The sequence below is a fragment of the Mastigoproctus giganteus genome, chromosome 3 (genome assembly GCF_048544385.1).
Source record: "Mastigoproctus giganteus isolate SK-2022 chromosome 3, ASM4854438v1, whole genome shotgun sequence".
NCBI lineage: Eukaryota > Metazoa > Arthropoda > Arachnida > Uropygi > Thelyphonidae > Mastigoproctus > Mastigoproctus giganteus.
This window is the reverse complement of record NC_143577.1, coordinates 197,556,532-197,570,628: the sequence shown is the minus strand read 5'-3', so window position 1 is coordinate 197,570,628 and position 14,097 is coordinate 197,556,532. Positions and strand designations below refer to the sequence as shown.

At 37.5% G+C, this 14,097-nt stretch overlaps 1 protein-coding gene across 7 annotated transcripts in view; it reads right to left on the bottom strand.

Moving 5' to 3' along the window:
• The window catches only part of LOC150088559 (uncharacterized), a 478,816-nt gene extending 464,956 nt beyond the window's left edge, over nt 1-13,860 (bottom strand). For all 7 annotated transcript variants that reach the window (XR_016546738.1, XR_016546737.1, XR_016546739.1 and 4 more), the window contains exon 1: nt 13,114-13,860. Coding sequence is in view for 4 of the 7 variants with exons in the window: in XM_090369563.1 (XP_090225689.1) it covers nt 13,114-13,689 (576 nt within the window). In the remaining 3 variants the exon portion in view is untranslated. The remainder of the gene's footprint in view (nt 1-13,113) is intronic.
• Nucleotides 13,861-14,097: the final 237 nt, after the last annotated feature.

Below are 14,097 nucleotides of genomic sequence, written 5' to 3'. Positions count from 1 at the left end.
TCCACGATGGAAAAACAGTACCAAGGTCATTGGGATCCTATAATAATGGGGATTTAGAAAGGGTTTTTTCCAACACATCACAAAATTTCTCTGCTGCTGCAGAATCGGCACTGGTGACTTCACCGCATACTTTAATGTTTTGGAAACCAGAATGATGCTTGAACCTATTAAACCAACCGTTGCTTGCCACGAACTTGGCTTGGGGTTCACCATACTTATCCTTAATATCTTCATAAATACTTGCTTTTGCTTGAATGGCCATTGGTCTCAGGGGCACTTGCTTCTGAATCTGATTTTCCATCTTCGATATAGCACCTGAAAGCTGTTTTGTGATCACTGTTGATTTTAAATGCACTGATCCTTTAACATGTTCTTTTATACGCGCTGTCCCTTAAAATAGTATTCACTGTTGAAGCAGCGAGACCTAATTCCGTGCAATAGAGGGCAAACTTTGTCCTGCTTCGTACTTCTTAATTAATCACCTTCATTTCTAAATCAATTTTGTTTCGTTTCCTAGCGCTGTAAGCACCTGCATTTTCCGTTGGTCCCTTTCCCTTCACCATTGTAATAAGTAAATAGGAACGAAGAGAAAATTCTTGTCGGTATTATCACAAATGTAATAAGATTGAGTTTACTACCCATTTATAATAGATTGTGCTAACAGAAAAGCCCAATAAACCGGAAAGTGCAAACTGTTTTTATTGTTTTATGGTAGTGACCTACAGAAATGTGTTTTAGAAAAATGTCACAAAGGCATTTAAAATTGATTCTTATAATGGAACATATGGAATGATTAAAGTGTAGTGCAATTTCCATGATAAAAATGCCTTTTTAGAGAGATAAATAGCTTAGTGATATAGCGAAAATTTTAACTTCCAAGGTCTTGGAAAAATTACCAAAAAAAAACGTGTTATTCGGTTCACATTACGATATTTACACAAACCTCCATTTATTGCTACAGGATGCAAAATACGTTTCCACAATTTTTTTTAAATTTGCACCAGCCAGCAAAAACTTACGTAAAATCAAATTTCCGTAAGTCAAGTATTACATAAGCTGGGAAGTGGCTGTATAACTATTTCACAATGATTTATGATATTTTTCAGAAGTTAAATAAGTTAGAAAGAAACTATATTTTTTTTATACTTGTATTACAAACTTGAATTATATGTACATATCCCTTTATTTTTAACATTAAACATTGGTACATCTTTTGATGTAGACGGGAAAGAGACTTTTTATGGTGATTTTCGGAATCAGCTTATTTCCTCCAGAATCACATATTTTCATTGTGGAAGTATGACAAAAAATATTTTTTGTTGGCTAGGGTTATGAGAAATCTTTGGCAAAGAAAAATGCTAGACTTCTTTGCATATGTAACCACTAGAAAGAAGGGATGAATCACATTGCTCCACTTGAAATTGATGATTTAACTCAATGATCCTGCTCAGATTGCTGACAAACTGAATAGGTATTTTGCATCTATATTTCAAACATGAGGAATCGTTTAGGGAAGTGGATCCAGAAGTTTATCACTCAAGGGAACCAAATGATTTTGTAATAATAAAGAGGAAAGTAGAAGAGATTTTGTTGACATTAAGTATAAGAAAGACACTGGGGTGGATGGAATGATTCCCTTAATATTATCCAATTATATTAAAGGAGCAGCAAAGGAAGTAATCCAACTTCCATAAACTATAATTGAGTGCACTGCATCGTTGGATTCAGAGGCAGTATACACACATTTCCAGTCCACGTGGACTAGAAAGAGTGAGTGTATCCCCAGTTCACAAAGGGGAATTAAAGGGTTACAGGAGTAATCACAGATCTGTTAGCTTAACCTCTTTTCAGAAAAAATAAAGGAGTCACTGGTTAAAGAGGTGATGCTGGACAATATAGACAGTAGTGCAGTTATACTTCAGTCACTGCACTGGTTCATTAAGGGAAATCATGTCTGATCAATTTGATTGGATATAGTGATATTGTAACAAAGGAACTGGATGCAAAAAATAATTTTAATATCCTATACTTGGATTTCAGGAAAAGCTTTTGATACTGTTGCACACAAAAGAATACTGTACAAATTGGAATATTGTGGCTTTAAGGACAAGACAGAGAGTGGTTATAAGTGAACACTACTCTTTATGCACTAATGTTATTAGTGGAGTTCCACAACGTTTGTTTCTGGGCCCATTGTTGTTATCAATATTTATTAATGATACTTATGAAGGTATTTCTGGCTAAATATCTGAATTTGCAGATGATACAAAGTTTAGCAGGGTGGATAGTGACAGTAATGAAGATAAGCTGCTTCAGCATGATCTAGAAAAAATAGGCAGATATGCTGAGAAATGCCAATTGAATTTTAACATTGATAAAAGCAAGGTACTACCATATGGGTATTATGTTGTTATTTGGTTTTTAGGAGCATTAGCAACTAAGGCCATATTGCTCCGGGATATGCGGTGGTCATTCCCTGACCTTTCCGCATCCTCCGTATTTGGTTGTGATGGGCTCGAACCCCGGTCTAATCAAGAAGCATGTGCTACATACTGCTGCTCCTTCCCACCTGGCTATGGAGGCGCCACTACATATGGGAAGCAGTAATCCTAGTGTAACTTACCAAACGTGTGGTACTACACTCAGGGTAGCAGAAAATGAAAAGGGCCTGGGATAATTGTACATTCAGATATGAAGTTCTGTGAGCAATGCAGACAAGCTTGCCAGGAGAGCCGACTGGTTTTTTGTCAATGATGTACAGTAAATGTTATCAGGAATAAGGAGGTAATTATCTCATTGTATAAGGCAATGGTCAGGCCACATCTTGAGTACTGTGTAAAGGTCTCAAAGGCCTCATTTTAGTAAGGATGTGGAGCTGCTGGAATGGGTACAGAGAAGTAGAGCAAGATTGGGAATAAACGGATGCCCTTACCAAGAAAGGCTTCAGTTTGCAAACTGCAGCATCTGGGAGCTAGGCACCTGAAAGGTGATCTGATTGAGGTGTTTAAGACTATAAATGGCTTGAGCAAACTCAATGCTGATGGAATTCTTCCTCTTGCTCAGACTATGCACATGAGGGGATATAAATTCAAATTGAGGAAGGTTGGTTGCAGAATAGATGTGTGAAGTTTGCCTTTTGCGAATGGTGGTTTATTGCTGTAACAAGCTATCATCTGTTATTATGGAAGTGGACAGCTTGAATAAATTCAAGGAAGAACTAGACAAGCTATTGGAGAGGGATGTACAGGTGAAATTGAAAAAAATTTTTTGGCTGATACTGTATAAGTTTGCTATCTTGTATTACTAATATTATAACAGCTGGAATCTTGATATGTATGTTTTCTGCCAGTGGATAAAGTTACATGTACTCTGTTGAATGGATTGTGTATAATTGCTTTTGTGCACCCCTCCCAGTTGATGTGTAAAGGTTTAGCTGTGAGGTGTGGCAGAGATTAAAAAAGAATCTTCAATACTTATAAAATATCAATCGCATGCAATATGTAATGAAAATTTGAGTACAAAAAAATCCTTATGGGCAGTTTAAATTCAGCATCCTTTTACTCTTGCTTTTCACTAAACAGTAAGAGTTTATTCATCATGGTTATGTTCCTACTACTGCGATGAACAATGAAAATGACCAACAGTAGGGTCAATCAACTTCTGTACATACTGACTTGTATTTCTTGAAAGATGTATTCCAAGGACAAAAAAAAAAAAAAAAAAATTATTTCTGTAGGTAAAAAAAGCACAGATATTGTTTAAGATCACATCATTTTTAATAAATTATATAAAGATATTAATGAGGAGAAAAGCAATTCACTGCTGAACCCTCTCTCACTCTACATATCTTGCCCTCTCTCTCTTTCCCACACAGTTCATGGTCTTGAGTTGTTAAAATATTTTTCTCCTTAGAATTAACTTCGTGTAAGCTAGTTTGTTTCTGCAATTCATGTGCCATATGTATTTTTTGCAATTTCCTGTTAAATTTGCTCTCTTTTTCTTCATCAAGTTCTTTGTAACAGGAAATTGCATTAAAAGCATTTTAACCAATCATTAAGTTTCTTCGTTTTCAATTTTTCACATTCCTGCTATACACACATGTAAACTTTGTGCCTTCATAGTCCATAATTATCCTCATAAAGGTAAAGTGCAGCCATTATCAACCCACTGCAGGATGGAAGCCTCCTCAACAATTCATGATGAGGGAAATGGACCATAATCTGCCACCTGGTCCAGTGCGGGTTGGCAGAAAGGGCTTGAACCCCGGTCTACTCAAAGAGCGTGTGCTACTGCACTCCCGCTCCTGACCCCACTTGGCTACGGAGGCCGTATTATCCTCATACTAATCGCATATGTTGTTTATTAGTATCCTCAATCCAGATGGCAAAAGGTTTTACATTCTTTCCATAGCATTGCTTTTTGTTCTTTTTACTTTGGCTGCACCATGGAAGTAACATTTTGTGGAACAGATCTTACCATAGTCGGTGGCATGGATAAATCTTGTGCAATGTCCACTATATGTTTACCTGCCTCTGATATCCAAATAATGTTCAACTCTTGCTTCAACATTATGCTTTAGCCTTTTCCAACAATCAGTCAGAGAGTAATTGATTGTTGGAACAAAGTTCAGTCTGGCATTGTGAAGGTGAGTAGTTTGGATAAAAGTAAGAATTAGACAAATTACATTGACCAACAAAAAAATAAATAATAAATAAAAATTTATGTCTCAGGAGCAAAATTTGCAGATTCTAAAGTAAATTGATCTGCTGATTCCATCCTGGAAATCAAGATGCCAGGGATTCCAAGAGCTCCTGGAAGCAGCATGAAACAAGTACAGTAAACCCCTGCTATTCGCGGTATCTGTATTCGTGGTTTCGCGTGATTTAATATAAAATGAAACCTAAAAAAATGTGAATTTTAAAGCGTCGTGAATATTTTTCGCCATAAAAAAAACATGGGCATGGCAAAAATTATCTTTCCCAGTCAAAACAGCGCTCAGTGGGTGGGGGGAGAGGGGTGACAAAATCGCAAGCGTGGATGTTTCTCGCTAATCCTTGTTCAGTATGTGTTATGCGCTTGTCATGGAAGGTTTCGTCATTTGCTTTTAATTTATATGCTTATAAATTGAATAAATTTATCAATTTATAAATTGATATGCTTACAAAAGTGATAAATCTATCGTTTTACAGTGTAAAACAGACTTTTTCAAGTGTGTTAACAAAAGAAAGTGACTTTATTCACTTTCTTTCTAACCCGTACAAAAATGTGGCTACGAATAACAAAAGAAATGTGAAAATATCAAAGAAGGTGATGACATTAGCGAATAAAATTGAGTTATTAGACAAAATTTCTAATGGTGAAAGTGTCTCCTCAGTGACAAAACATTATAAAATCAATGAGTCAACGGTACAATCAAACAAGAAATCGGAAGAAAAAATCCGCCGTAGTGTCCGTGAAAACGCGCTAATTGCTTCAAAAATTTGCTCTGTAACTCGTGATGTTAAATTAGAAAAAATGGAAAAAAGCTTTAAATCTGTGGATAGAAGACCGAACTCAAAATAAAATTCTGTTAAGTTCACTCATCACTCGTGAAAAGGCAAAACTCCTTTATCAACACTTTAGCGAAACTGGTGACAGCACTGGCGGGATAAGTTTTTTAGCTATAGCAAAGGCGCTGGATTGAAAGATTTGTTTGAAATTTCTAATAAATATTACATATAATATTAAATTGTTTCTTATTTTCATTTCGATGCCATATGCTTGCATTTAGCTATGTACTGTCTATGTACAGTCATATTATGAAGGTACATATAATACATACATAGACAAAAGTTTAGACTAGTTTTTCTTATATATATTTCATACTTTGGAACGAAACCCCTTTATTACTATGGGAGCCATAACTCAGTATTTGCGTTTTCGGTATTCGTGGCATTTCTCAGGAATGTAACCCCTGCGAATAGCGGGGGTTTACTGTATATAGAGTGTGTTAGGGTAACTAAGCACAACAGGTGCATGTACACTTGCATGAACACCAATGCTAGGCACATAGTAAATAAATTTGATGAAATGAAGTGTTGGACATCAAATGCAGATATTATTGGGATATCAGAGATGTGGTGTCACACAGATATAAGAATATGGGGAATACAATGCGTGCAGAATTTGAATATGGGGAATACAATGCGTGCAGAATTTGAATATGGGGAATACAATGCATACAGAAAGCACAGACAGGATACGAAGGGAGGAGGAATTATACTGTTAGTTAAGAAATGCAAAATCTAAGGCAGTGCATCCAGCTCACATGAGTGGCCAGTGCAATGCTGAGTCACTGGGAAAGCAAAAATGAGAGTATAAATGTGTTACAGACCTAATGATTCAGATGAGTACAACAAACAACTGTACAGAGAAATAGTGGGGCAGTAAATCAGAATGTCCTAAAATGAAAGGTTTTAAGTTTCTAGATATTACTGGAACTTGTGAGATGATCATTTGCACAATAGTAAGATTTTAGTGGATTTATTGGATGACTGTTTTCTACAGAAGCAAATTCAAGAGGCAACAGGAGGGAGTAATACTCCTGATCTCATTATCTGCAGCAATTATTCACACATCTGGAATATGCAGATAAAGGAATCACTAGGTGGCATTGATCAACCCCTCCACGGACTGGAGATGTGCAAAAGTATCTCCAATTCACAAAAGGTGACATGAGTAATTACAGACCTATTAGTCTGACTTCTTTTCTAGGGAAAATAATGGAGTCACTGGTTAAAGAAACATTCAAAGATCATCTGGACAAGACTGCAGTAATAATTCACAAACAGCATGGGTTTGTTAAGGGGAAGTCTTGTCTGACCAATCTGATTGGCTACTATGATCACAAAGGAGCTGGATGCAAAAAATAATTTTGATATCATATACAGGCTGGCCTCAATTAACACAATTAATTCGTCCCGCGAGCGCATCGCGCAAAATGGAAATGCGTTAATCGAATATAATAATCAATAGGAAAAATTATAATTGGTCTCCTTGACCTTCTGGAATGTCCATAAAGAATTTTAAAAATACCTTTTAAATAACTTTTTAACTGTATACAATGTAAAAGATAATGAAAATAATTATGGAATTAAATGTTTATTGCATAAAACAGTGGTTCCCAAACTGTGTGCCGCGGAATATTTAAAATTTTCGAGGGAAACACAGCGATACTCAACATCTGTCGGACACCGCGCGAACTACTAGCTCGAGGTACTTCACAGTTTCAACATTTCTTATTAAGTTGTTTGGACCTAACTACTAAACGGAACTGTTAGGTATTTCTTTTGGTCTGAGTGCACCTTGAAAAAATTACTGAGACACTAAGGGCGCCGTGAACCGAGAAATTTTGGGAACCTCTGACATAAAATACACAACGAAGAAATGACTGTTGCAGAAATATTTGAACAGTGTTGACTTTCTCTTTTCATCAATCAATTTCCGATAGCCGACAACAATCTTCTCCGGGCCCTGCCGAAATAAATATCGCAGAGAACCTCGAACCTTTTGTTTGAGGTTCTATGCAATACGAAAGATTTCATCTAATTCTTTTACCGTTATCTCCTCCGCGGTAACATTTTAATCTGGTTCATTTAAAAATTTGAATTTTTATGCAAGTGTGCATTGACTTTATTAGCAGGAGACAAACAAGTAACACATCTTCTTCCGATGGTTGATGGAACACACCGAGGCGGGCAGCAGGCAAACATTTGTTTATTGACCGTACGACTCATGATAAGCTTAACATGCGATTCAAATCTTTTTCAACTAGCGCATAAAAAAAAAAAGATCGCGTTAACTGGAAATTTGCATCGTGTAAAGTGAAAAGTGGTATAATTTTTCAAATAGCGTTAACTGAAAATCGCGTTAATCGAAATCGCGTTATGCGAGGCCTGGCTGTACATGGATTTCAGGAAATCTTTTTATACTGTTGCATATGGAAGACTACTGTACAAACTGGAGCAGTATGGCATTAAGGGCAATTGCCACAATGGATAAAAGGATGGTTCAGTGGGAGAAGAAGGTAATCAATGGACACACCTCTTTGTGGACAAATGTTATTAGTGGTGTTACCCCAGGGTTCAATGTTGGACACATTGTTGTTTTGTATATTTATCAATGATATTGATGAAGGTATATCAAGCTTAATGTCAAAGTTAGCAGGGTTGTTAATAACAGTAATGACAGTATGCTGCCACAACAGGATCTGGAAAAGTTGGGCAGATGGGCTGAGAAGTGGCAACTAAAGTTTAACATTAACAAATGCAAAGTACTGCATATTTGTAGCAGTAACCCCAGAGTAACATACCAACAGAGTGGTGGAGAATGAAAGAGATCTGGTAGTAATTGTGCAGTCAGATATGAAGTTTTCTGAGCAGTGCAGACAGGCTGCCAGAGTAGGTCATGGGGTGTGGTCAATGATATACAGGAATTTTGCTAGCAGGGATAAGGAGGTGATTATTCCCTTGTATAAGGCAATGGTCAGGCCACATCGTAAGTACTGCTGACAGGTCATGAAGCCTCATTTTAGGAAGGATGTACAGTTGTTAGAATGAGTACAGAGAAGGGCAACAAGACTGGTGAGGGGAATGAAGGGGTGCTCTTAAAAAAGGCAGGCTTAAGTTCTGCAAATTGCAGCATCCGGAGACTAGGCACTTGCGAGGCAATCTGATTGAGGTGTATAAGGCTTTGAATGGATTGAGCAGGCTCAATGCAGATAGGATTCTTCCTCTTGCTCAGATTACAAACCTTAGGGGGCATAAACTGAAACTGAGGAAAGACAGTTGTCGAATAGATGTGTGGAAATTTGCTTTTAGCCAGCAATAGTTGATTGCTGAAAAAAACTTCCATCTGTTGTTGTGGAAGTTGATAGCTTAAATAAATTCAAGGCAGAACTAGACAAACATTTGGAATGTATGGATTAGTGAAAGAGGAAGGTTTTTTTTTTTTTTGGCTGATGCTGTATAAGCTTCCTTTCTTGCATCATATGCCTCTACTTTTTATCACAATGGTAGTTACTATTGTGATAAAAAGAAAAGTTTTGCTTTCACAAAGGTAACAACAGTGGTCTCATACAGTTTTTAAGTGCTACACAATAGAAAAAACTGATGATGTTATTTTTTTTTTTTTTTTTTGGTTTGGTAGTTGTTGGCGCATCGGCTTCTGTGGCCATAGTGCACCTCCCAAGGTTTTTGCAGTACTTTGATCCAAGCCCGAGGCGGGAATCGAACCCGCGACCTTTGGGTTGCCAGGCAGGCACTTTACCCACCTGGCTAGCCCGGTCGGCGATGATGTTATCAACAGCAAATTCTAAATGGGGAGCATTCAAGGAATTAATCATGGAAATACCGTTCAAGGTTTAGGCCTAAATGGATGTCAGATGAACTAATGAGACGTGGCAGAAAAGAAAAATTCATGGGATGCACGTAAATTATCAGGCGACACAAAAACCTATGTAAATATAAACTAGCCTGCAATCAAGTCATGAAGGAGGTTAGGCAAACGAAGGCAGATTACGAGAAATCTTTCGCAAAAGATGAGAAGAAAAACAGCAAAGACTTTTTACTTATATAAACTCTAGAAGGAAGGGTATGAATCAGTTTTTCCACTTGATATTGATGGTTCAACTGTTGATGATCCTGTTCAGGTAGCTGACAAACTGAATGATTATGAAGTGAAGTGCAGCCATTATCAACCCACTGCAGGACGGAAGCCTCCTCAACAATTTATGCTGAGGGAAATGGACCATAATCTGCCACGCTGGTCCAGTGCAGGTTGGCAGATCGACCGTATTCAGCAGTCAGGGGCTTGAACCCCGATCTACTCAAAGAGTGTGTGCTGCTGCATTCCTGCTCCTGCCCACTCGGCTACGGAGGCCTTATGGCATCTATATTTAACACAAGGAATTCTCTATTGAAGTGGAGACCAGAAGTTCAAACTTAAGGGAACTAAATGTTTTTGCAAGAAACTGAGAGGAAAGTGGAAGAAATATTGTGGAAGTTAAAACATAGAAAGGATCTATCCAATTATATTAATAGAGGCAGCAAATGAAGTAAGCAAACCCTTAACCATAATTATGAGAGCATCCTTGGATTCGTGGGAAGGTATCCCCATTTATCCCCATCAAATGTATCCCCATTTCATGAAGGGGGATCAAAGGGTGACATGAGTAATTACAGTCTTGTTAATTTAATCTCTGTTCCAGGGAAAATAATGGAGTCACTGGTTAAAGAAGTAATGCAGGATTATCTAGACAAAGCCACAATTTTACTTCAAATAGCAGAGAATTGTTAAGAGAAAATCTAGTCTGACTAATCTGATTGGATACTATGATGTGGTCACAAAGGAACTTAATACAAAAAATAATTTTGATATCATATACTTGGATTTCACGAGAGCTTTTGATACTGTTGCAGATAAAAGACTGTGTTCAAATTGGAGCAGTTCAAATTAAGGGCAAGTTGCTGCTATAGATAAAGGGATGGTTGAGTGGGAGAAGACAGAGAGTGGTAATGAATGGACACTGCTCTTTGTGGACTAATGTTTTTAGGGGAGTCTGCCAGGTTTTGGTGGTGGGTCCATTGCTTTCTCTATTTTTAGCAGTGATAATGATGAAAGTATGTCAGGCTTAATGTCCAAGTTTGCAGATGATACAAAGCTTGGAAGGGTTGTTAATGAGAGTAATGACAGTATTCTACTGCAACAGAATCTAGAAAAGTTAGGCACAGGCTGAGGAGTGGCAGCTGAAGTTTAACACTGACAAATGCAAAGTAATGCATATGGGTAGCAGTAACCCCAGAGGAAAGTACCAACTGTGTGGTATTACACTCAGGGTAATGGAGACTGAAAAAGACTGGGGAGTAATTGTGTAGTCAGACATTAAGTTCTCTGCAGTGCAGACAAGCTGTCTGCACTGCTCATGGGGTCTTGTCAATGGTATACAGGAATTTTGTAAGCAGGGATTAGGAAGTGATTATCCCTTTGTATAAGGCAAAGGCCAGGCCACAGCTTGAGTACTGCATACAGGACTGGAGGCCTCATTGTAAGGATATACAGGGTGTTTCAAAAATGATTGTCAATAATTTAAAGGTGAAAAGTACAAACTAAAATAAGCAAAAAAGTCCTGGTGAACGTCGGGCTGCAAATTAACCATTTTCGAGATAATGCACATTTTCTGTTAAGATCCACCAATAACTATGGGAGCACTAGTTTAGCAAAAAGCTGTGAATCCTTTGCTCAGGGTGGTTTTATTAAACATAAGATAATACATTTTTAATTTTTGATTTCAACACCACAGGATTTTAGAGATGTTACAAAAGGTGTTCAAAATGCTGTCCTTGCATCCGTACAGCCTTGTAGTCTTCTCAGCATTCAGTTGCGAATCCTCTCAGGCATTCCTGGGTCATTTCTGATTTACTGAAAAGCTCCAACCCGACAGTGCAATTCCTCCCCCCCCACTAACCTAACGTTTCACATAAACAAGTGTTGGAGCCACGACTTTCACAAATCTTATCTGTTTGGAATTAATGGATTACCTGTCATCTGTTCATGCTCTCTTTAATCCCAAAAAAAAATACACATGGCTGAAAAATTCATTAATCAGTTGCCAAAGCACCAGTATGCTTTTTTTAGCAACCAACCAATGAGTGTTTGTCAGCCATACGTATGTGGTTGCTACGTGGTCATGCTAGGGTTAACCTTTGACTCATAACACTGCCTAAATGGAATGCATCTGCTTGCACAATATCAGTTTTTCTTTAGAAAAATTTAATTTTTGGGTGTGTTGAATTGCAAATAGTGTTTCATTAATTAGAAGTTATATAATATATCCCTCTTTCTTTTCAGTTTCCAAATTTTTCAAACTGCATGCACATTTTCACTCATATATTTTCTATTACATTGGTAATTTCTGGCTTTTCATCTGGAAACCCTGCCCCAAATCGAGAAGAGCAAGTTTCAGAAAAATCATACAACAGGTAAGTATAATAAAATATAATAAATCAAAATAAAATCAGAAAATACCACACGATCAAGTAGAGCAGTGGTCCCCAACCTATGTTCTCACTGGTGACCAGTGAGAACATTTTGTTAACCCACCTGAGAAATCACATCGTGTAACATTACATTGCTACAGTTTGTGAATTCATACGCATTAAATGATACTAAAACACTATAAAAATGTCTACGTTTTTGTTTTATAGATATAAGATTATTACGGTGTATATATGTATGTAATTTGGACAAATTCTATATTGTAATATAAGGATTATTAAATAAACAGATAAAAATTTATCTGAATATGAATACTGACCTATTAGCTGAAAACTCAGTATCAAATTGACAAAAATTGACCCACTAAAAAAAAATGTTGATGACCACTGATTTAATGAATACTGGTGGGGAAAGGAGCTATACTCCACATTATGGGTAGATCTCAGAGGAAGTCACTTCTTTTGCTTGAATCTGTCCCAAATTACTGGCATAAGCTAACCTAACCTATTTTCACTAGCCAAAAATGAAAGTCTATTAAAAACCCACACTTCTTTTGCTTGAATCCTTCCTGAATTTGGCCAAACCTGCAACGCAGTGGCAAGGTGTACCCATAATCTGGAGTTCAGCTGGGAAAGGTATACAGGAGGATCTCACCTTATCTCCAAAATTAAAATGATGCCACACGAGTACCCTTGGGTTAAAATAAAAGGGAACAGCCTATAGACTTCAATGGAATTGACAACAAAATGCATTAAAATGGTCTTCTTGGTCACCAGGCTTCTTCAGTTGATTTTGACGTGTCAGAGGCCTCTATGTTATGTTTTGCTGCTTATGAAAAATCATCTGCAGTTCCCAAACTTGAAGATACAAATCATAGCCAAAGATATTCAATGCATATTACCTCTGTCTTAAGCCAAAACACAATTTCAAAGAACTTATAACCGATGCCACTAGTGGCTATCATCACGTTGTGGCATCTGCTTTAATAAATAATCAATGTCTATGGATTGAGAATTTAATACTACTATTTTAATCAATGAATTCACTATGACATGAAGTTGGCATTAAAAATGTACTTACATCATTATTGTCAACTGATCCATCTGGTTTGGGTTCTGCTTCTTTAGATGCATCACTCTGCTGGGAATCTGAAGGTGGTGGAGGTGGTGGTGGTGGTGGGGGTCCACTACCACTAGCAACCTGAACAGATCCATAGCTCCCTGTAGTAGTAGTGTAAGTTCCAGTTACTAAAGATTGTGAAGTAGTTGCAGCTGGCTGACTTGTTTGTAAGGTTGTGGTTGTGGATGCTGGCTGACTATAAGTCAGACTGGCAGTACTTGCAGGAGCTGCCTGCTGACTTACAGTTCCCAATCCTTGCACATTATACTGTCCCTGAGCCGTCGGCATTCCGCCGGAAGTACTCCAAGTTGTAGGAGTGCCCCACCGCCACTGTTGCAGATTTGGCTGAATACCATACTGGCCATATTGACCGTAAGCTGCGGTCTGCTGGGTTGGCCATGCTGCTGCAGTGCTAGTGGCAACACCAGATATACCCACAGCAGCTGTACCTATCGCAGTCGGCGGCAAATAACTTGGCTGATAAGATCCAGTAATGTTCGGTCGATTGGCACCCCATTGCTGCCAAGTTTGAAACATGGCTCAATTACGTAAACTCACCAATCAAAAACAATATTTCTTTCGCAAATCACTTTAACAGATTATAAATTACACTTTGCAAAGAAATGTATCAATATATTCTCACTTTCTTACCTATTAAAAATGTTAACATTCAAAGTAAAATACCTCACGAAAACAACGGCCATTTTCTCGCTCTTTGTTACTTACAACAAGCATCTTCCATAGAGGGCGCGACATTCGTTCACTTAATAGAGAAAATATTTCATTGAAAATTTAAACGCTTCCAAATTATTTTAGTCGAATTTCAACACTGTCGTCTCTTTAATAATAATAATAATAATAATAATAATAATAATAATAATAAAACCAGGTAGCCATGATAATAGATCAGAAGCTAGCAAGGAAATACTAGTTGATCGAAGAAAG